The 23,977-nt window shown below is 44.4% G+C and overlaps 2 protein-coding genes across 2 annotated transcripts; one reads left to right on the forward strand and one right to left on the reverse strand.

Annotated features, from left to right (window-relative positions):
* Positions 1 to 823: 823 nt before the first annotated feature.
* Positions 824 to 1,762, reverse strand: LOC140912595 (olfactory receptor 5AR1-like). Its single transcript, XM_073347244.2, has one exon. The coding sequence runs from the start codon at positions 1,760 to 1,762 to the stop codon at positions 824 to 826; it is 939 nt and encodes a 312-aa protein (XP_073203345.1).
* Positions 1,763 to 10,677: 8,915 nt separating this feature from the next.
* Positions 10,678 to 22,699, forward strand: LOC140912601 (olfactory receptor 5J3-like). The gene is made up of 2 exons (XM_073347254.2): positions 10,678 to 11,061; positions 21,728 to 22,699. Exons 1-2 carry the CDS (start codon positions 10,678 to 10,680, stop codon positions 22,697 to 22,699), a joined length of 1,356 nt encoding a protein of 451 aa, XP_073203355.1.
* Positions 22,700 to 23,977: the final 1,278 nt, after the last annotated feature.

Here is a 23,977-nt window from a genome sequence, read left to right on the forward strand (position 1 = left end):
AGTAGAAGGTTGTACAAAATAAGTGGACTAGTACTGTATAAGGCAGTGATGAAATGCCCCTAAGTGGCTCACTGGCACATGCCCGTAACGCTAGGAAAGACCCTGTTATGAAATCTTCCAAACATGACCGGAGTTCACCCAAATATTCACTAGTTCGAATAACTCAAATATTCAAAAACTACAAGGCAAATAATGAGCACACACACCTCATTATTATTATGAAATATAAATGATTTTTCAGCCACTCTCATTATTAGAGGACCCAGCTCATGCTTTTAAAACACTTAATAAATCAATAAATAATAATAAAAGTAATGCCTATTGCTTACATCAGTAGCTCTCTGAGCACTTTACTGTCTTTTTCCTTAACGTTTCTCCCCTCTCAGCACTCTGGGAGACCGGGCAGTGCCCCCATCCCCGTTGTAAGGATGGAGAACAGATGCACAGAGAGGCTAAGTGACTTGCCCAAGGTCACACAGGAAGTCCATTGTGGACCCAGAAATTGAACCCAGGTTTTCTATGTCCTCAGCCAGTGCCTGAACCACGGGACCAGCCTGCCCTTCCCTTGAGGATGGCAACGTGGCCTTAGCACAAAATGGTTCCTAACTGGGAGTTGAGCAGCTCTGAGAAGCTGGCTACTTGATGAGTTGCCAAATCATAGCTGTTTGGTGCAGATCTCCTTGGAAAACCTGTCCCTTAGGGTTTTTTTGGTGCAAGACGAACAAGGTTGGTAATTCACAAAAAACAAGATAATGATGTAAAGAACTCACTCCCCACTTTCACTCCTGTTTACCATTAAAAAACCCATTCCCAACATTTAAATTCACAGAGAATAAATCTTACTGTGTAACATCCTCATAAAGGCCTCTTTCACTTCCTTGTTCCTCAGGCTGTAGATCAGGGGGTTCAACATGGGGATCACAAGGGTATAAAACAAAGAAATGATTTTGTCCTGATCTATGGGGTACTTTGAACTGGGCTGTAAATACATGAAAGAGCCTGTTCCGTAGAAGATAGTGATGGCCGTCAGGTGGGAGGCGCAGGTGGAGAAAGCTTTGAGTTGGCCCTTGGCAGAGTTGATCCTTAGAATGGCAACCACAATGTATATGTAGGAGATAAGGATGATCAAGATAGTAGGTATTACCACCACAGCGGTACAGGTGAAATGAACAATGTTTGTGATGTGGGTGTCAGAGCAGGACAGTTTCAGGATCGGGGGTACATCACAGAAGAAATGGTTGATGACATTTGAGTCGCAGAAGGACAAACGGAATATAAACATAGTTTGAACAATTGCATTCGCACAGCCCACTAGGTATGACCCCAGCACCAGCAGCATGCAAAACCGCTTGGACATGATGACAGTGTAGCGCAATGGGTTGCAAATGGCCATGAAGCGATCGTATGCCATGACACCCAAGAGGTAACATTCACAGGACAATGCGATGCATAAGAAGAAGAATTGCAGAGCACACAAAGGGAACAAAATGACTTTTCTTGCTGATACTAAAGTAATCAGTATGCTGGAAGTGATAATGGTGGTGTAACCAACATCTAAGAGGGCCAGGTTGCTGATGAAAAAGTACATGGGGTTGTGAAGCTGGTAGTCAGTCCTGATTAAGGTGACCAAGGTGAGGTTCCCCACTAGGATCAGCAGGTAGATCAACAGAAACATCACAAGGAGGATGACCTGCAGCTTTGGGTCTTGTGTGAATCCCAACAAGACAAACTCACTCACTGCAGTGTGATTCCTCTCCGTCATTTATCCCAGATGCACTCTCCACTGCAGGTGAGAAAGTGAGGCCTACACTAAAAAAGGAGACAAATGAGGGCTGAATGCAAACACCTCAAACTCTGTTATTTTCAACAAAGCATAAATTCTAGGCAGTGGATCCATCTCAGGATTCCAGAAGCCTCACACCCACCATGAAGATCTCTGTTTCCCTCCACTGTCTGGACTACATGTAGTGTTCGGAGTCCAGCACTGGCTTCAAGCTAGGTTTTCTAGCTCAGGGAGCGGTGGCTCATGATCTTGAGATCAATCTTTGCGGCTAACAACCCACCCACCTGCACAATGTCATTTCCATGGTCAGATTCTGATACAATCACCCACATCAATTAGTGAGACCACTGGGCAATGAGACTTTTTGCAGGGCAAAGTACTACTTGGGGTGTGAACGTATATGAGGCATGGGTGCTTATGCACTGTCTGTTATGGAGCCAGGCTAGTTGTTTCATTAGCAATAAGGGATATGGGCAGGCAGGGAGTTGCAGGAAAGAGAACTTTATTCAGCAGCCTGGGGCTACCCAGTGTTCTATGCAGAGCCTCTAGCATTTGTGCACAAGTAGCCTGACCCCTGTTCGCACTCCTGAGCTCCTGATCTCACAATAAACTAGGTCCCTCCAGAAAACTGACCCTCTTTCTCCAGTTCCACTCCTCACATTACTGCAGTGACTCAGCTCTTAAAACTGCATGGCCGTGTTTATCACAAGCTGAGTTTTACAGCCCTGCCTTTCTGAAGAAAAAGAAAAGTTCCTTCACTCAGAGCACCAGATCCAATACCTTTCCTCATGTGAGCAGCAAACTTACCCCAGCCAGGCGGTGGTGCTATTCACTTCAATGGGAGCAATGGTGGGTTCTGATGCTATTCGGCATGTCCATGGGGATGATCGTCTGGCCCGCAGTGTTTAAGTCTCAAAGGCTAGAATCCATGAAAGGACTCAGGCATTGCAGCTCCGAGTATCCTGGCACCTCACGTTTAGGTGCCTAAACAAAAACAAGCACAGCAGTGCAATCCAGAAAGCCGAGTTAGGTACCTCCCTGTAGAATCATAGAACCGTAGCGGTCGAAGGGACTGCAAGGGTTATCCAGTCTCACCCCCTGCCAAGAGGCAGGATTTGTTGTGCCCAAACTATCCAAGGCAGATGGCTCTCTAGCCTCCTTTTGAAAATCTCCAGTGAAGGAGCTTCCAGTCTCCCTGTACAATGAATGGGGACAGATAGGCACCTTAAAATGCATTCCACAACAGCCCACAGGATGCCAGGTCGGAAGTCCCCTAAGCTTGCCAGTGGGACCCACTGATTTGCGAAACACTGCCCCTTCCTCACAGATCGGCACCTCCCTTCCACCTGGATTTACGTGACTCTCTCTACTAGCAACCCACACACAGGTACCCCTCTCCTGGCTTCGTAGCAGTTTCTTGAGGGAATGAATTGGACACCGGCCTCATTCTACACAAAATGGCAGAAGGAGGCAGGTGTGGTACTCCTGCCCCCATGATAACTTTTGGCCCAGTGGTTAGAGAACTCGCCTGGGATGTGGAGACCCAGGTTCCATTCCCCTTCCCTGAAAGAGAGGGAAGAAAGGATTTAAACAGGTATCTCCCACCTCTCAGGAGAGCGCTCTAACCTCTGGCCTCTGGCATATCGTGTCTCTCCTGTTGAAGCTGTTCCACTGTGGATTAAGAAAGAGCAATTGGCGCAGGGGGAATGGACCCGGGTCTCCTGCCCATGAGGTGTGTGCCCGAACCACTCGCACTCTCTGGTCCAATAATTTTGGCATCCTCATGTTCCACTGCCCAGCTCTCCTCAGCCACTGCCCCTTTGGCAAGGATTCCCATGGCCACTGAAAGCAGGAGCTGAATGTCAGTCCCTTCACTATCTTTACATCATCTCCTTGTCTCCTGTTTCTCTGTCTGTACAGAGCAGACCAGTCCTCCAATCACGTGGCCTCCTCCAGGTCGAGGATGCAGGACCAGCGCAAGGATTAACACGGGGTCAGTGGAGGCAATTGTTTGAAGAGGGGACACAATTAGAGAGCTTGGCTGTGAGGAGGCTTTTCTGGGGGGAGGGAGAGTAGAAACTCCTGCTAGACTTCCCACTGTTGAGCTCTGATGCCCTCCTTTCTTCCCCACGCTTCCCAGTTCTGTTCTGACCTCCCCCTTCCCCTGGAAGCAGAAGCACCAAGGGAAGGGTGAGCCTACCCCTTCCCCACTGCAGTGTGGAGAAGGGGGAAGTTTGGGGTTCCTTCCCTTGACCCAGGAAAAGTAGAGGGAAGAAGTGCCCCCTCCCTCCACCTAATGAAACTGTCCTGGGGAATAATTGTGGGGCAATGGTGGTGGTGGTGGGGGGGGGGGTTATGTGTGGGGAAGGGCACAGGTGGCTCGACTTCCCATCCCACCAGTTATGCCACTTATGGTTCTGCTCTGTCAGCGTCTCTGAGCTCCCAGAGAGAAAAGGTCCCTTTGAGGACTGTCAAGGTTCCTTCCCCACTCTGAACTCTAGGGTACAGATGTGGGGACCTGCATGAAAACCCCCCAAGCTTACTTTTACCAGCTTAGCTTAAAACTTCCCCAAGGTACAAACTATTTTACCCTTTGCCCTTGGACTTCCACTGCCACCACCAAATGTTTATCTGGGTTTATTGGGAAAATGTTGTTTGGAAACGTCTTTCCCCAAAAAATCTTCCCAACCCTTGCACCCCACTTCCTGGGGAAGGTTTGGTAAATTTGCCAATTTGCATAGGTGACCACAGACCCAAACCCTTGGATCCTAGAAAAATAAAAAAAGCATTCAGTTCTTGAAAAGAAACATTTTAATAGAAGAAACAGTAAAAAGAATCACCTCTGTAAAATCAGGATGGTAAATACCTTGCAGGGTAATAAGATTCAAAACATAGAGAATCCCTCTTGGCAAAACCTTAAGTTACAAAAAAGACACACAGACAGGAATATTCATTCTATTCAGCACAGCTTATTTCCTCAGCCATTTGAAGAAATCATAATCTAACGCATATCTAGCTAGATTACTTACTAAGTTCTAAGACTCCATTCCTGTTCTGTCTCTGGCAAAAGCATCACACAGACAGACACAGACCCTTTGTTTTTCTCCCTCCTCCCAGCTTTTGAAAGTATCTTGTCTCCTCATTGGTCCTTTTGGTCAGGTGCCAGCAAGGTTACCTTTAGCTTCTTAACCCTTTACAGGTGAGAGGATTTTTCCTCTGGCCAGGAGGGATTTTAAAGGGGTTTACTCTTTCCTTTATATTTATGACAAGGACGATCTCTTATACATTAAGGGATCACAGGAAAATAACAACCCTCCATTGTTCAAAAGTCAGTTCTTCTTCAGGGCTTGAGGCATCGAACTGGGTTTTCGAAGCCCTAGTGTTTGGACAGTGGATATCCCCCCCCACACACACACATTATTCTACCACTTCTCCAATGCCCAACCCTCCACCACATCCATTGCTGTGACCATCTCACAAAAGACCTGGCTGCTCCAAGCTTTCCCTCCCACCACATGCACAAACAGATGCAATTCAGCTCTCCTCTCCACCTTCCTCCTTGTCATACATACACAATACACATGTGTGGAAATCTGCCAAAGCCAGGATTCAAAAATCACAGAGCAAGGAGGGCACTGGGATCCAGCCATCTTGAACCACCTTGTTGTTCTGAGGCCAGGCTGCCTGCAAACCCTCTGGCTTTGAGCCCTCCCCCTGCACATGAAAGTTTACCTTGAATAACTTTTGAAATGTTCCTTTCCTCAGAGGGTCAGTGGGTGCCAGACACTAGCTGGGATCAACCCCGAGAAGGTGAGAACAGTCTGGGGAGAATCAGAGCCCCAGCATGCCCAGGGCATTCACAAAACAACGTGATGTGAACTGTATAATTCTGATATCCTGGGACTTTTCAACGGGCTCTCCCTTGCATGCATGACTCCACATTTAGTCCATTAACCCTACCCTAGACCTCCACGAGGATGAGCCATTTTCAAGACAGTCTGAGTAAGGCTGTGGATTTTAGAGCCAATGATAAGTGAGTCTCAACCTTTTCTACAAAAGAGCTACTGCTCTGCTCTAATGAGCCAGATCATCAGCATGTGTACATGGAAAATTGGCTTTAGTGGAGCTAGGCAACTGACACCACCTGAGGATGCACCTTCTTAGAAAAGTCAGGACCTCTGGAGTCAATAAATCTGATCTCCATGAGATTTGGCTCTGAATCAGAATTAATTCAGAATTGCCAGCACCAAAAGAGAATATTTATTCCACTTCCCTCAGAACCAGAGCAATTAAACCTACCTGCAGGAGGGAGACGTCTGTTACTCTTGACTGCAAAGCAGATTGTGTGTGGAGGTCTGGTTTATAGACTTGTTTCAGTGGCATTTGGGATGGACTCCTTGGAGAGCCCCAGAGTTCTTCAGTTCAGGGCAGACACAGATGGGATCATTAAAACCTTCACGTCCCCTAGCGATAACTACACAAAGATGTGTTGTTTCCAATTATTGCTCAAACTTCTGGGTGTTTTCTTTCTTCCCCTTTTCTTTGTTTCAAAGAGAACTAGCCCATTCCTCCCCTCCCATCCCCCGAATCCTGATCAGATGCTCATGGGGTCACTCACCTCAGAAGGTGCAAAATGTGATATATATTGGAAAATAGATTCAAAACTGGTCCCTTTAATTAGAGCCCTGCAAATCCGCAGATATCCGTTTTATATCTGTGGACAATTTATGTGGATCATGGACCAGATGCAGACACAAACTTTGAATCTGGAGCCCTGAAAACCTGTGGATATTCGCTTTATATCCATGGATCATTTTTGCGGATCGGATGCTGTTACAAATTTTGTATCCACACAGGACGCTGGTTTTAGACTCTTGAGAGCTACAGCCCCACTGAAAATTGATGAAAATGTCACTCAGGCACTTTTGATGTCAGCCCAGGTGTTTAAATATGGGCACTCAAAGTTAAAGTACTTTTTTTTGAGCACTCACCGTCTTTGCCTCACTTCCTCACTATGTAAAATGCAGATAATACTTTCCCTGGAACTTGTACTGGTCACTCCCTTAGGCACTTCTGAATATCTCACCCTAAAAAAAATGGCTTTTCCCAGAAGTGATGTCTCTTTGAACCATTTCAGAACTCACATAGGAATTTTCTCACTCATACTGCCAGTTCCACCCCTTAAAATTGCTCAGGCTTGAGTCTATCCATGTGACAGACAAATGCAGTCTTACCTTGCTCATATCTATTCAGATTGCTACTGCAAAGATAATTTTTCTAGCCCATTGGTTTGACCATGATATCCCTTTACCAGCTCCCCTTTCTCTATGCTTGTCTTCATTTTCAGGACCCTTCACAACCTATCCCAGATGACCCTAACACCATTCACTATTGAAAGGTCACCATTCACCTCAGATTGGTCAGTAAGCAAAGCCTTCATCACCCACTTGTTAAATTTTCAGACAAGAACCATTGTGCTTTCCTCCCATGCCCCTCACACTTGGGAGGAGCTCCCTAGAAATAGTCACAAAGCTTTCTCATTATCCTCCTTCCAGTCCCTCCTGAAAACTCACGTTTGCTCTCACTGTCTCCAGAAACTTGACAATGATTAGGCCACTGTTTTATTGAGACAACTGCCCAGTGTTGTGTCTCTGTTTTCTCGTACTGCCCCACCTGTCTAACATCTGCGGACTCCTGTCTTAGACTGCAAACTCTTTAAGGCCAGGACTGTCTCTCTGTTGTGTCTATGTGTACAGCACCTAGCACAATGGGGTGCTGGTGGGCTCCTAGGTGCCCACATTAATACAAATAAGAACAGTAAGAATGAAGGCTGTATATTGGAGCAGGAGCCAAATCACATGGATCTAATTGCAAACTCTCTGGGGTATTTTACTATATGTTTTTCAAATAATAAAATAATAAAATAAAATAATTATAATAATAAATAACTAATTTGTAGAGTTTAAGGCCGGAAGGCAACTATCAGATAGTCTAGTTTCCTGCATATCACAGACCACAAACTGTTAAAAATATAAAAACAGAGCAAGGGGAATGTCTGACAGGTAGGGCAATTTCTTGCCATATTTTTGGGGAGAGCTTACTGTAATAAGTTTATGTAACGTTGTAGGCCAGTGAATATATGGAATTGCATGGCAGAGGGGACCACAGTGCTCCATTGGGAGGTAATTAGACAAATTCTCTCAGATTCTTCAGAGATCAACAGACAAAGAAAGGGCTTTTGGATCAATAACCTGAGTTTAAACTGACTCAGGGCCGCCTTTCTGATCCAGCAAATGCACAGAACTTCTGTCCAAGGGGAGGGCCCCCAGCACTTAGGGAAGGGTTGGAAGGACTGTCACCTGCCAAAGCCCTTATTGGAGTTGAGAGGGTGGGCAGTGATCTCTGGAAAGCTTTTTAGTGGGTGTGTAGATTCTTTTACTGTTTTAATTTGTTTTCTGTGTAACACTTTTACCTTAAGGATAAATATGCTTGCTTAGAAAGATCTGTGTGATAACTATGACAATTATACTGTTTTCTATCTCTGAGGAGAAAAGTAAAGCAGGGTGGCTCATGGAATCTCACTTGCTGGGGAATTCACAGTATAGGCAGGGAATTTTACAGCCTGGAAAATTTTGGTCAGAAAGGGGAGGGACACCTTGTCCACATCCGAGAGAGGTGACAGGTGGGGAGCCATAAATCTAAGAGTCGGGACACTTTCTGGACCGCAGAGGGGGAATACAGGGGCAGTTGCCCTGAACTGTGCCAGAAGACAATTGTTATTTTCCCCCAACAAATTATTTTATTTATTTAAATTAAAAATGCATGACATTTCAATGGTTACCCAGGGTTTTCAGAACCCAAAGCAGTGGTAACTTAACTGTTTCACCCCAGGCAATGTCAGGAATAAATCAATGGGAACACAGCAATTCTGTCTGATGAAAGATTAATACAAGTAAGCTTGCTCTTATCTCAAACTCGATGTATTAGATTTAAGCACACACAGACATAAGCAATAGGTTTAGAACATGCAAAATAAATACGTAGAATCTGAGATGGTATTGAGAAATTGGCAGCAGGTCCGTGATGGCCAGTCACTTCCCTGCCAGGGAGTATGGGGTCAGAAAAACGATCTCCCAGGACAGCTTCAGAAAGTTGCTGTAAAGTACACTTTTTTATCTAGTCTTTTTATAACTAACGTTTACCAAACGCATAGCTCATAGTGACCCCTACTGGGTCATTACCTCTCCTAACTTCAATAAATTACTTATCAACAAACATTCCTAATAATCTTAGTCATAATAAGCGTCTATATTAAAAGCGCCAAAATGCAAAGTCCTCATCCACTTATTTTCTTTCAGTCTCAATTTGTTGACTCTTTTCTACCCTCCTCCCATTCCGATTAGCAGAAACTGCAAACGTGTAGTGAACATTTGACTTTGCCTCCAGAAGCCCTGCTTGTTCAAATTAACTCTTAACTATGTGATGTTCTATTTTATTAATTCACAGTGGCTGAATGCAGACAATATGGTTGCAATTAGCTTGATCAAAATCTGGGGTACACCCCACCCCCTCAAATCTGGGACAATACAACCAGCTCCATAGTTGTTTGAAAAAATGGAGGGAAGTTGTGTGTGGAAATTTTCACAAAAAGCTCACTGAAAGTTTTCATTTTTCCTGGCTGTTTTTGTTTCTTACATTTTTTGAAATATTCTTGAAGTATTTTTAAAAATGTTAAGACTTTCAGCCACTGGTCCTGAAAGTCACCCTCACCTCTTTTCAGGGAGAATTTCAGAATGAGCACATGGAGCAATGCCTCACAACGTGCACTTCGCTAACAACTTTTGTATGAAAATTTCACACCACCTTTTCAAATTATGGAGCAGAAAAGTGACTTTGAGAGTGAAATGAAAAAAAATGTGATGTGTAGAAAGATGATAATTCTGCAAACTAACAATATTCAGTAGGCATTTTAGAGAAAAGGTTTCCTCTGTTGTCATTCTCTTTTAGTATGAATGCTTTCCATATTTAAGGCTTAGGAAACACTGGTTTATAGTTCCTTGAAGTGAATATTGACAGATGTGCAGTTTCCTCAATCAATATGGTATGTTCCCATGAGAAACTAAATCCTGATGTCCGTGGCAAGAGAAATCAATATTTTCTGATTGTTACACTCAAGAAGATAATCCTGGATCATGACTGATGAGAAAACAAACATGTGTTGTGTTTTTATCATTTAGCTCTTCAGAAATGAACAATAGAGGTCTGGAGCAATGTGTGCTAACAGTGTCTGAATTCTGATGATAATAAACTGAACTTCTGCTTGAGTTACCAGAGGAAAAATACTAAAAAGCAATTTTCTAATGTACATTTATCTTATTCCCCTTTAAAGCTTTAATATACGAATCATATTCATGACTATAACAGAGATTTCCAGAGATTTCCAGTGAAAATATTCATGCACCAATTTTCAAACATGGCCTCCTCAGTGGAACATCTCAGTCCCATATTTGGGTCTTCAAGTCAACAATTAAGTACATAAAATGGGCATTTATAAGCCCAAGAGACAACGTGAGAAGGCTATTCTTCCTGTTTAAAAGAACACAGTTGAACATTAGGCTTAGTGAGCATATATAACAATACAATAGAAATAAACTGCAATACATGTTCATATATCTTAGCTTTTCATATTGAGTTGGCCATCAACTTCTAGTGTTCTTTGAGTGGAATATTGATATTGGTTTACTTTTGGTCAAAATCTATTTATTTGGTTAATACAGCTCAATATTCACTGTGAGAGTAATCAACATTGACTTTTTTATTGATGATATGCCTTAATCTGTGTCTTGACAGGTGATTTTATTCAGCACCTTAAAGTCATCTCCTATCCCGAATACATGGAGAATACAAACAATGTGTCTGAATTCATTCTGTTGGGATTCTCCCAGGATCAGAAGTTACAGCAAGTGTGTTTTGTGCTGTTTTTACTTTTCTATATACTTATCACACTGGGAGATCTGCTCATCATTGTCACCATAAAGTGCAGTGAGTGTCTGAACTTCCCTGTGTATTTCTTCCTGAGCTTCCTGTCCTTCGTAGACATCTGCTATCCCTCGGTCACAGCCCTAAAGCTGATTGCAGATTTGCTTGTTGAGAGGAGAACCATCTCCTTTGCTGGCTGCATAGCACCGCTGTTCAGTTTCCTCCTCACAGTGATGGCGTTTGATCGTTACATTGCAATCTGCAAACCCCTCCATTATATGGCCATTATGAACAAGGAGGTGTGCAGCTGGTGGTGGCTTCATGGGTGGGGGACTTTGTGCATTCCATGGTTCAGACTCTCCTGACTGTACAGTTATCCTTCTGTGTACCTGTCAAGGTTCCTTCCCCATTCTGAACTCTAGGGTACAGATGTGGGGACCTGCATGAAAACCTCCTAAGCTTATTTTTACCAGCTTAGGTTAAAAGTTCCCCAAGGTACAAACTATTTTCCTTTTTCTCTTGGACTTTATTGCTGTCACCACCAAGCGTCTAACAGATATATAACTGGGAAAGAGCCAGCTTGGAAACATCTTTCCCCAAAAAATCCTCCCCAAACCCTACACCCCCTTTCCTGGGGAAGGCTTGATAAAAATCCTCACAAATTTGCATTGGTGAACACAGACCCAAACCCTTGGATCTTCAGAACAATGAAAAAACAATCAGGTTCTTAAAAGAATTTTAATAGAAGAAAAAGTAAAAGAATCACCTCAGTAAAATCAGGATGGTAAATACCTTACAGGGTAATTAGATTCAAAACATAGAGAATTCCTCTAGGCAAAACCTTAAGTTACAAAAAGACACAAAAACAGGAATATCCATTCAATTCAGCACAGCTTATTTTCTCAGCCATTTAAAGAAATCAGAATCTAACGCATATCTAGCTAGATTACTTACTAAGTTCTAAGACCCCATTCCTGTTCTGATTCCTGCAAAAGCATCACACAGACAGAGAGAGCCTTTGTTCCCTCCCCCACCCCCCAGCTTTTGAAAGTATCTTGTCTCCTCCTTGGTCATTTTGGTCAGGTGCCAGCCAGGTTATCCTAGTTTCTTAACCCTTTACAGGTGAAAGGGTTTTTCCTATGGCCAGGAGGGATTTTAAAGGTGTTTACCCTTCCCTTTATATTTATGACAAAGCCCAATGAGATTGACCATGGGGCAGAAAAGTGACATTTGGAGTGAAATGAAAAATGTGAATGGGGATAGCTCTACAATGTCATGGGGGAAGAGGGGTGGAATGTAAGTATTTGCCAGGGATTTTCAGGAAATCTGTGTCTATTCATTTCAGTTCTTTAGGGAAAGTCCAAATGTTTCCCTCTGAATTCAGAGCTTCAAGCTGCTATCTTTCTGCTACTTCTGCCTTGGTTATGTTTTAATAATACTGCTTGTAAGATTATTGAAAACACACCTATTTAAATTTTAAGTAAATTTTCTTTTCTCTTTGTATAAAAGTTAATTATTATTTAGTGTATAAACACCCACAGGCATGGGAACTAGAGGTGCAGGGGGTGCTGCAATGCCCGCATGTTTTTGAGGGGTCCCAGCTGCTGCCCCACACCCAGCATCCCGGATGCCACTCTGCACCCAGGGTCCTGGCTGCCGGCACAGTGCTCAAGATCCAGGCTTCCACCCCCACACCCAGGGACCTACCTGCACCAAGGACTCCACTGCTGTCCCCATGCCTGGGGCTCCACTTCCGGGCTTGTGCCCCAGGTCCCTGATACCGCCCCACCTTGGAGTCCTAGCTGCCAGCCCCATATCTACCACCAGCTGTGGCCCCAACCTCGGCCCCCTTACCCCATCCAGGTCACTCACTCCATGAGACACGGCCCTGCTCATAGCCCAGCTCTGGGGAGTGGTGGGGTGGACAGGGGTAAGGGGGCTGGCTTTCAGCACCCCCACTGTTAAAAATGTTCCAGACACCCAATTACTGACTCAGTTTTGGTGGAATCTTTTCCTATGAGCATCATATTTCATAATTCACCAACAGGTTGTTCCTTTCACCTTCCTCTCAAGCAGCTGTGGGTGGTGACTTTCAGACAAAAGAAACAGTGATCTGATCTGGAACAGCAGTTATGGTTAAATGATGAAAGAGAGAGAACCCCCCACATTTGACAGATGTTAGTCATGTTGTTTAATGAACTTATTGAGGTGTTTCAATCCTAAGAGGAGCAAGGCCATATAAGAACCAATATGGAATCCAATGAAACTTATTCATACATTTTAAGGGGAGATGGGACCATGAGCTCATCTGTCCTGACCTCCTACCTATCACAGGAAGCTAGTCAGAGATATAGAACCCAAGCAATTAATTCCTATGTTAACTACAGCATATTTTTTAGAAAAAAAAATAAATTATTGAAAAATTTCCAGTGACAGAGAGTTCACCACAACCCTAGGAAAGTTGTTACAATGGTTCTTTAGAATACACTAGAAATCCTAATGTTTTAAAAATAATACACAGTCTTTGAGTATAATTAAAAAGCTGCTTTCAGTGAAGTCCTGCAATGATTGAACATGTAAACAACTTGCAACAGCATATTATTATTGACAACGTTTTAAGAGGTTCACCAGAACACCTAGAAAGACATGGTTCTGGCACAAGGAGACTAAAAAAATAATAATTAAAAAAATCTATGTTAGCTTCTGGATTCTCAGCATTTTGTTAATCAGGCCAGTTATTTGTGTGAGTAAATATGGACCCAGGGCCCTACATTAGACATTCATTTAAAAAAACACCTTGACCTTCTCTCTGAATGAAATAATTGGATAAAACCTTTAGTTCTCACTGAGATTTGAAGACAGATTGCTGTGTTTAGAGCTGATAGCGATAACCATTACAGCATCATTAAAGGAGTTCCACTCTTGATTTACACAGCAACATAAATCTTAAACACACAGACTTGGAAATTTCTCTCTCTGGTCAAAATTTCAGAGAAGAGAATATTGTTACCAAAATTACTTGCTTGACCAAAAGGTCTATCCCTTTTGACCTAACTGCAGATCTTTGTGGTTCCATTTAATCTTTTCTTGGTCCCTCTTTGCCTCTTCCATGTGCATATTCTGAAGTGAAGTCGCAACAGTTAACATGGAAACAACTGTAATGGCATAAATTACAATGACAACATTACAGGAGAATGAAAGTCCAAAGCAAATACATTGGTGGTATGTGAATGGGATTGAAGCTTGTATCATCACAAGCATTAGTGCCCATTGCCACACTTCTCCATATCTCCTCCCTGAAAGTTATATATTCCTTGAGGAATGTGTCCAAGACTTACTACAGACTTCTTATTGAGAGGCTGCAGGTATCTGAAAAAAGAGAATAGAGCTAACCACATATCAAAAGCTATTTCCATGGATGGTAGGCTACAAAATCTACAGAACTATTACTTTAAAGTCCTAATAAGTTTCTAAGGATAGGAATCCCAAGGCTAGAATTTCAAAGTGTGACTGAACTATAAAAGTGAGGGCACCAATACTCCCAAGTTCTCTCTCTCTTTTCCGTCGAAGAAGATGAAGATGATGAAGACGACCAGCCTATGGACTTTGGATGCAGATCCTGATCTGAAACTTGGTCAGCAATGATTATGGGAACTTGTGGTAAGACCTCCACTTTATACCAAGTCTGGTTTGATAAGCTGATAAAGTCTTTTATCTTTATTTTTCTTGTAACCATTTCTGAGTTTAACACCTTATTTTTTGTCGTCACTGAAAATCTATGTCTTTGCACTCAAATAAACTTTTTTTGTTCTTTTATCAAAATAAATCCAATGTTGTGAATTGTGGGGGTAACTCCATTTAGGATGTCAAGTTTTTGCATATTTTATCCTTACAGGGACGACAGAGACCTTTGTTATCTGAGTTGTCCAGGACAAGGTTGGACAGGGCAGTACAGAATACACATTTGGTGGGGGGAAATCTAGGACTTAGAGAATGTTGGGCTCACCCTGAATGTGGTAACCAAGGCTGGTGGAAGCCAGAGTTTGACTGGAGTGTGCTAGCAGGCTGTATCTGTACACAGACCTACAGGGTGTGACTTGCATGCTAAAAGGCTATTTGTGAGTGGCCCAGGTGGGAACTACAGCAGCAAGGCATTACAAGGCACCCAAAGTTGCAGGGCAGGGGTGATGCAGACCCTCCCTGGTCTGGAATGCATCCAAATGTCATAATGACAATCAACAACCCACAACCCTTTAGAATCAATGAGGGAATAGTCCTGTGTCCCATAGGTTTCTCTGAGCTTTGCAACAAGCAAACTATAACAAACCTGCTTTAGCAATGAAGCAGAAGGAAGTCGCTCCTGCCCCAAGCTAAGGCTTTGAATTACTGAGACATGTAAACATAGGGTTGGGGCCATGCCCCAAACTGAAGGGAAAACAGGTAATGTAGGAAGCAGCTCAGGAGAGGCTGATCTTGAGTAGGAGTCAAGAGAGACTGAGCCATCCCTCGCCTCTACCCCCTTGGGCCCTGGGGCAGGACCTGGTGGAGAGGGAGAGCCTGGATACCCCTACCCTTTTCTTCTCCTCCATCCACCCCCAGAGACCTCAGAGGGATCTAGGGGTAGTAGGGAGGTTATGAACTGTGACTTGGCTGCTGGGCCCACCAGGCTGCCCAGAAAACCCATCCCAAAACTCAGAGAGATAGTTTGGCAGCAGCCTGACCACTAGGCCTGCTAGACCTCAACAAAACCCCTCTGCAAAATCTGTGATGGGTTAATTCCTCCCCCTCTCCCCCGAGGAAGATGTTATCTTGAAAGTTGAGTTGCTAGTCTCAGTTGTGCTCAGCTAAGAGACTTAAGAACCCACTTCCATTGAATTCCAATGGAGGTTTAGGCTATGAACTCCCTCAAGCTTCTTTGATAATCCCAGAAATTCCTAATGTTCAGGTATTTATATCCCCACCCAAGAAACCATAGATTGATAACTGGCTCTGGCTGGGACCCCGGTAGGCAGCCTGGTCACAGTTGCGGAAGAGTGAGAGAATGAACTCCCCCTTGCTCCCACTCCTGACGATTCCGTTATCAAGAAATCTGCTGTCCGCAGAGGCAGCGGCTATTTTGTAAGGCAGAGGTGATGCATCACGTGACTGAGGACAAAGACATACACCCACTGTGCTGTCACCTGAGGACTTACATTCGTTCTTTCTCGTTCTGTTTTCCTTCATCCAACATGAAAGTCATTCCGACATTTGGTTCCTCTCTGTGTGTACGTTAAATATATATTCCCTATGAATATGAATGAACTTGTTCCAACCCCCCCACCCAGAACAAACCATCGACCCCCCCCCATAGACTCCACGTCTTTTTAAGCCCCACATTCAGACATGAGTTGGTTTAAGATTCTGAAACACTCACATATATTTGTATGCCTTAGACTATGTCTATGATACACAGCTTTTAGTGACATGGCCGGGTTGCTAAAAGTTGGGCAGTGTTAACACTGTTGGTCGGCACTTTTGCCAACAAAATACTTCTACCCCCAATGAGTAAGATTTGCATTGTCGACAGGAGAGCGCTCCCACCGACAACGCGGTCGTTCACACAGGCACCTCTCACTGCAAACTTTTGTCTTTTGAGGGGTGGGGGGAGGTTAAGTACCTGTGAACGACAAAAGTTTTGTCTTTCAATTACCAGTGTAGACATGGACTTAGTGTTTTCAGTGTCCAACTGAGACCAGGAGTAGAGGTGCTGGGACTCTCATGAGAAAGTGGATGTTTGCCACCCACTTTTTGCTCATTGCCAGCCCAGTGTTATAGACTCCAGATGTTTGCTGTGCACAGAAAAGTTTGGATGCTTAAACAAAACAGACATACATTCTGAGAGCCAGAGCCTGGCCTAGCTTTATGGGGGTCATTCACACACAAGGAGGAGCAGGACCCCACAGACTTGACCCTCCGTAGGGGACACGATGGGGAAAGTGGGGGCTGCAGAGCAGACACACAGGTGGGTGGAAAGTTAGCAGAGCATTGCCTCTTCCCCTCTGTCTCAATGAGCCCACATAGGTGAGGGTAGCGATTGGCTCCAGCACCTGAGTCACAATTCAATCCCTGACCTCCTCCTGGGGTGGTGTAGTTAAGCACTGCCCCATACACAGAGCAGGTGATCAAAGCACAATGTAGCCCTGAACCTCTAAATAATTCCCAATCTCTTGAGCCATCCAATCTGCCCAACCTGCACAACACCTAGCATTGAAAAGTCTCCATATTCCATTCCCAGTGCTTTGAATCACTCAGTCTCAGCGATCTAGGGACACACTGGGACCAATTACCGACATGCATCACAACAGCCTGGCACGGTGTTAAACAAATCACTTCTCCACAAATACACTTGGCCCCAGCAACAAGAAGATAACTGAAGCTCCTTCGTCTGTCTGACGGTCCGAGCCTGGAGAGACTTAAGGTCCCAACAGACTGTAAGGGAATATAAATCAGCCTCCTGCCCTTCCTTCAGATGGGAATCTCTTGGACCCATCACATAAATGATTCATCCTTACGCAGGTAGGTTTGCTTTGTCTGGGTGTAGCACTGCGGGAGGGAGGGGGAAGAGTAAAAACCTATTGCGAGCAGCAAGAAAAATCTCACGATCCACTGGAAAGTCGGTTTGAAGGTACAATTTTGACCTAAAACTTCCTAACTGATCTGAGAGCTACTTATGTAGGCAACGACCCCTTCAGCTGAAGCTGCTACATCCAGAATCTAAGGAGCAGCCCTGGGTGCAGACCCACCAGCAGTACACAGCAGGTGAATCTTTGTGTCACTTGGCTGTAGCCTGGGTTTGGGCTGTGTCTGGGGAGAGGGATGGTGCTGCAGATAACAGCAGAATGTTTTTGATTCATTTCCTGTGCTGTAGTTATTAACTGTCCGCCCAAACTCTGAGTCCTTTCTCCTTTCACCCCCTTCTATGAGGCCACCTTGTAAGATCCCAATGGGTAGTGTATACATCCCAGTTCATCGTCTGAGCTTTACAGGTTCGGCAACTGCCCTGCACTGGGTAGAGGTTAATAATGCCTATGAGATTTCCAGGAGGAGGCACCAGAATTGACCCCAAGGATCATTCACACCAAAGCAACAGTGTTAGCCCTGGCAACACAATACTGGGAGTGTAAGGGTCACAGAAATAATCTTCCAAAGGAGTTATTCTGAAATAAAAAGGTGAACTATTTCAATTTTGACATTTTTGAAATAATGTGTTTCAAGCTTTTGTTTTGAAATGACGTTTTGTTTCCAAAAATCTGTTAGATTTAACTTGAAAAAAAAAAGGGAGAAGAGGGTAAAAACCTGACAACGAAATGATTTATTTTAGGGGAGAAGGGAACAAGTTGCTGTTATTTGGGGATTTTTCAGGTCAGCCACTGAACCAAAAAACAAAAGAAAAAAACCCCAAAACCAACCACCCAGCTCTAATGCAAACTTTCTTGATTTCTGCTGTGCGGGGGAAAGGTTTTTCAACTGAGCCAACAGTGAACTTCACCCTCTGGCAATCAAGTTGGCACTATGCTACAGTTTTATGCCAATAGTTGATCTTTGCGGATTGTCCACATCAAAAGAGAAAGAATGAGATACGCACATGTCATAAATATAAAGGGAAGGGTAAACCCCTTTGAAATAGCCAGAGATGTCAAGAGTAACAAGAAGGGTTTCTTCAGGTATGTTGGCAACAAGAAGAAAGCCAAGGAATGTGTGGGCCCCTTACTGAATGAGGGAGGCAACCTAGTGACAGAGGATGTGGAAAAAGCTAATGTACTCAATGCTTTTTTTGCCTCTGTTTTCACTAACAAGGTCAGCTCCCAGACTCCTGCGCTGGGCATCACAAAATGGGGAAGAGATGGCCAGCCCTCTGTGGAGATAGAGGTGGTTAGGGACTATTTAGAAAAGCTGGACGTGCACAAGTCCATGGGGCCGGACGAGTTGCATCCGAGAGTGCTGAAGGAATTGGCGGCTGTGATTGCAGAGCCATTGGCCATTATCTTTGAAAACTCGTGGCGAACCGGGGAAGTCCCGGATGACTGGAAAAAGGCTAATGTAGTGCCAATCTTTAAAAAAGGGAAGAAGGAGGATCCTGGGAACTACAGGCCAGTCAGCCTCACCTCAGTCCCTGGAAAAATCATGGAGCAGGTCCTCAAAGAATCAATCCTGAAGCACTTGCATGAGAGGAAAGTGATCAGGAACAGCCAGCATGGATTCACCAAGGGAAGGTCATGCCTGACTAATCTAATCGCCTTTTATGATGAGATTACTGGTTCTGTGGATGAAGGGAAAGCAGTGGATGTATTGTTTCTTGACTTTAGCAAAGCTTTTGACACGGTCTCCCACAGTATTCTTGTCAGCAAGTTAAGGAAGTATGGGCTGGATGAATGCACTATAAGGTGGGTAGAAAGCTGACTAGATTGTCGGGCTCAATGGGTAGTGATCAATGGCTCCATGTCTAGTTGGCAGCCGGTATCAAGTGGAGTGCCCCAAGGGTCGGTCCTGGGGCCGGTTTTGTTCAATATCTTCATAAATGATCTGGAGGATGGTGTGGATTGCACTCTCAGCAAATTTGCGGATGATACTAAACTGGGAGGAGTGGTAGATACGCTGGAGGGGAGGGATAGGATACAGAAGGACCTAGACAAATTGGAGGATTGAGCCAAAAGAAATCTGATGAGGTTCAATAAGGATAAGTGCAGGGTCTTGCACTTAGGACGGAAGAACCCAATGCACAGCTACAGACTAGGGACCGAATGGCTAGGCAGCAGTTCTGCGGAAAAGGACCTAGGGGTTCTATGATTCTATGAAATCCCTCCTGGCCAGTGGAAAGCTCCTCTCACCTGTAAAGGGTTAAGAAGCTAAAGGTAACCTCGCTGGCACCTGACCAAAATGACCAAAGACGAGACAAGATAGAATCATAGAATCATAGAATATCAGGGTTGGAAGGGACCCCTGAAGGTCATCTAGTCCAACCCCCTGCTCGAAGCAGGACCAATTCCCAGTTAAATCATCCCAGCCAGGGCTTTGTCAAGCCTGACCTTAAAAACCTCTAAGGAAGGAGATTCTACCACCTCCCTAGGTAACGCATTCCAGTGTTTCACCACCCTCTTAGTGAAAAAGTTTTTCCTAATATCCAACCTAAACCTCCCCCACTGCAACTTGAGACCATTACTCCTCGTTCTGTCATCTGCTACCATTGAGAACAGTCTAGAGCCATCCTCTTTGGAACCCCCTTTCAGGTAGTTGAAAGCAGCTATCAAATCCCCCCTCATTCTTCTCTTCTGCAGGCTAAACAATCCCAGCTCCCTCAGCCTCTCCTCATAAGTCATGTGTTCCAGACCCCTAATCATTTTTGTTGCCCTTCGCTGGACTCTCTCCAATTTATCCACATCCTTCTTGTAGTGTGGGGCCCAAAACTGGACACAGTACTCCAGATGAGGCCTCACCAATGTCGAATAGAGGGGAACGATCACGTCCCTCGATCTGCTCGCTATGCCCCTACTTATACATCCCAAAATGCCATTGGCCTTCTTGGCAACAAGGGCACGCTGCTGACTCATATCCAGCTTCTCGTCCACTGTCACCCCTAGATCCTTTTCCGCAGAACTCCTGCCTAGCCATTCGGTCCCTAGTCTGTAGCTGTGCATTGGGTTCTTCCGTCCTAAGTGCAGGACCCTGCACTTATCCTTATTGAACCTCATCAGATTTCTTTTGGCCCAATCCTCCAATTTGTCTAGGTCCTTCTGTATCCTATCCCTCCCCTCCAGCGTATCTACCACTCCTCCCAGTTTAGTATCATCCACTAATTTGCTGAGAGTGCAATCCACACCATCCTCCAGATCATTTATGAAAATATTGAACAAAACCGGCCCCAGGACCGACCCTTGGGGCACTCCACTTGATACCGGCTGCCAACTAGACATGGAGCCATTGATCACTACCCGTTGAGCCCGACAATTTAGCCAGCTTTCTACCCACCTTATAGTGCATTCATCCAGCCCATACTTCCAAGATACTTTCAAAAGCTGGGAGGAGGGAGAGAAACAAAGGGTCTGTGTGTCTGTCTATATGCTGGTCTCTGCCGGGGATAGACCAGGAATGGAGTCTTAGAACTTTTAGTAAGTAATCTAGCTAGGTATGTGTTAGATTATGATTTCTTTAAATGGCTGAGAAAAGAATTGTGCTGAATAGAATAACTATTTCTGTCTGTGTATCTTTTTTGTAACTTAAGGTTTTGCCTAGAGGGGTCCTCTATGTTTTTGAATCTAATTACCCTGTAAGATATCTACCATCCTGATTTTACAGGGGGGATTTCTTTATTTCTATTTACTTCTATTTTTTTATTAAAAGTCTTCTTGTAAGAAACTGAATGCTTTTTCATTGTTCTCAGATCCAAGGGTTTGTGTCTGTGGTCACCTATACAAATTGGTGAGGCTTTTTATCCAACATTTCCCAGGAAAGGGGGGGTACAAGTGTTGGGAGGATTGTTCATTGTTCTTAAGATCCAAGGGTCTGGGTCTGTAGTCACCTAGGCAAATTGGTGAGGCTTTTTACCAAACCTTGTCCAGGAAGTGGGGTACAAGGTTTTTGGGAAGTATTTTGGGGGGAAAGACGCGTCCAAACAGCTCTTCCCCAGTAACCAGTATTAGTTTGGTTGTGGTAGCGGCCAATCCAAGGACGACAGGTGGAATATTTTGTACCTTGGGGAAGTTTTGACCTAAGCTGGTAAAGATAAGCTTAGGAGGTTTTTCATGCAGGTCCCCACATCTGTACCCTAGAGTTCAGAGTGGGGGAGGAACCTTGACAGCACACATGGGTAAAAATATTCTTACTTTCAGCAAACAAGGGTCTCAAATGGACTAAAATGCTGTCATTGGTCGTACGGAATTCCAGGTCCTCACACTGTTTTTTATTTCTACAGAAATTCCCTCTGTGCAGGTCTCTCCTCAAAGCCCATGTGAAGCAGTGGCCCAGGGAAATGACACTACCGTGGCTGAATTCATCCTTGCAGGATTCACTGACTATCCAGAACTGCAGGTTGCCCTCTTCCTCATATTTCTGGTGGTTTATGTTCTCACCTTGCTGGGGAATTTTGGGATGATTGCCCTAATCTGGACGCACTCCCGATTTCACACCCCCATGTATCTCTTGCTCAGCAACTTGTCACTCGTTGACCTTGGCTACTCCTCATCCATCGCCCCCAGGGTGCTGGTGAGCCTCTCAAGGGAGAGTAAGGCCATTTCCTATGCTGGATGTGCTGCACAGATGTACTTTTTTCTTGCCTTTGCCACTACTGAGTCTTTCCTCCTTGCGGTGATGGCCTATGACCGTTATGTGGCCATCTGTACTCCACTGCTCTATAGGCTCATCATATCCAAGAGGTCCTGCATCTGGCTCTTGTCTAGCTCCTACATGGCTGGGGTTGCAAATGCAACCGTGTTTACCAGCTGCACCTTTCAGCTGTCCTTCTGTGGGCCCAATGTAATCGATCATTACTTTTGTGATGTCCTTCCGCTCATGCGGCTCTCCTGCACCGACACTCACACAAATGAAATGCTGCTTTCTATCTTTGCTGGTTCCATACAACTGACTACCATATTGATCATCCTCTTCTCGTATCTGTATGTTACTGCTGCCATACTGAGGATCCGCTCCTCCGAGGGCAGGCGCAAAGCCTTCTCCACCTGCACCTCCCACCTGACAGCCGTAGCTATATTCTATGGGACAACGTGCTTTACCTACTTACAACCCAGTTCCACCTCCTCACTGGAGCAGGACCAGGTGATCTCTGTGTTCTACACGATGGTGATCCCCATGCTGAACCCCCTGATCTACAGCCTGAGGAACAAGGAGGTGAAGGACGCCGTGGGGAGAATGTTAGAGAGAAGAAAGTTCTCTCAGCAGCTTTGATGAATAATTTAATCATCTTTTGGACTAAAGTGACAATATTCTTTCCATTCCCTTCCACTCTATGTAATTTGATAATGAAAATAAAAACTCTAATGTGTTCAAGTTTTAAGAATAATGTTTTAGAGGTGGCATTGTCCAACAGGTAAGACACTCAGAAGATCTGGTGTGACAGATATTGCAACCCCATGCAGTATCTTTGGGACCATTATATTAACTTGCGTTATAAGAATGCTTTATGTATGACTCTGTTCTACTCCAGGGGGGAGGGTTCCTGCAGCTCCTTCTGGAACTAAAACCTGTGGGGGACGGGTGATTAAGGCAAGTCCCTGAGACTAAACTCCAGAGAAATTCCAAGGGGAGTGGAGTCTGTCTCATTCAGGAACCTTGAACTTGTAACCCCCCAGCAAGGACACCTGCTTTTAGGTTTTCCAGTTCCTCAGCTGTCACCTCTCTTGAGTGGAGATGTACACCTCTCGCCCTCTTGATTGGGGTTTTTTGGGGCTCCACAGTTCCCTACCTACACTGTGAATTTCCCAGTAAGCCAGACTGCCTAAGCCAACCTGCTATACTTTTCTCCTGAGATAGACAATGGTGTTATAAGTTACCACACCACTCTTTCTAAGCAAACAAATTTATTCTCAAGGGGAAAGCATTATAGAGAAAACTTTAAAAGCAATAAAAGATCCTACATTCATGCTAACAACCTCACCAGAGATCACCCCAGCTCCAACAAGGGCTCTAGATGCTGAACAGTAATTCAAACCTTACCACCAAGGGTTTTTTCTACGGTTAAAAGCTCACACCGCCTTTTACTCAGAACAAACGCACAGACTGGGCCATGTCCTTCCAAACCAGGAAGGATTGAGGCAGCCCTTGGACAGACGGTCCTGTCTGTTTGGAACACTAGAAATAAGGCTCTGAATCAGTTTTAACTAAAGCTATTTAACTCAAAGTCCTTTCTTTGTCCATTGACCCTTAAAGAATCCAGTTTGAACAAGCATATGTAAGCCTCTCTCCAGGTGGTGGTAGCTCTCTGGAGGTGTTACAACTTGAGTAAATTTGCATCTCCAACCTGTTCTTAATTTTTGGAGGGTGGTCGTCCTCCTGTCCCATGTAATCAAACACAGTCCCTAGAACACAATGATACATACATTTAATTCAATAAGATTTCACAGAATTCAGTAACGTTTGTGCAGAATATTGTGGGAAATTGCCATCATAGAGTCTACGGATAGACAAGATAGGTGAGATAATATCTTTTATTTGACCAGCTTCTGT

This window comes from Lepidochelys kempii, chromosome 6 (genome assembly GCF_965140285.1).
Source record: "Lepidochelys kempii isolate rLepKem1 chromosome 6, rLepKem1.hap1, whole genome shotgun sequence".
Lineage (NCBI taxonomy): Eukaryota > Metazoa > Chordata > Testudines > Cheloniidae > Lepidochelys > Lepidochelys kempii.

Excerpts from the sequence above, each read along its gene's own strand:
- LOC140912595 (XM_073347244.2), bottom strand. The coding sequence starts at position 1,762 with ATGACGGAGAGGAATCACACTGCAGTGAGTGAGTTTGTCTTGTTGGGA.
- LOC140912601 (XM_073347254.2), top strand. The coding sequence starts at position 10,678 with ATGGAGAATACAAACAATGTGTCTGAATTCATTCTGTTGGGATTCTCC. Across the intron at positions 11,062-21,727 it reads TGGCCATTATGAACAAGGAG|GTCTCTCCTCAAAGCCCATG; the intron begins GTGTGCAGCTGG and ends CCCTCTGTGCAG.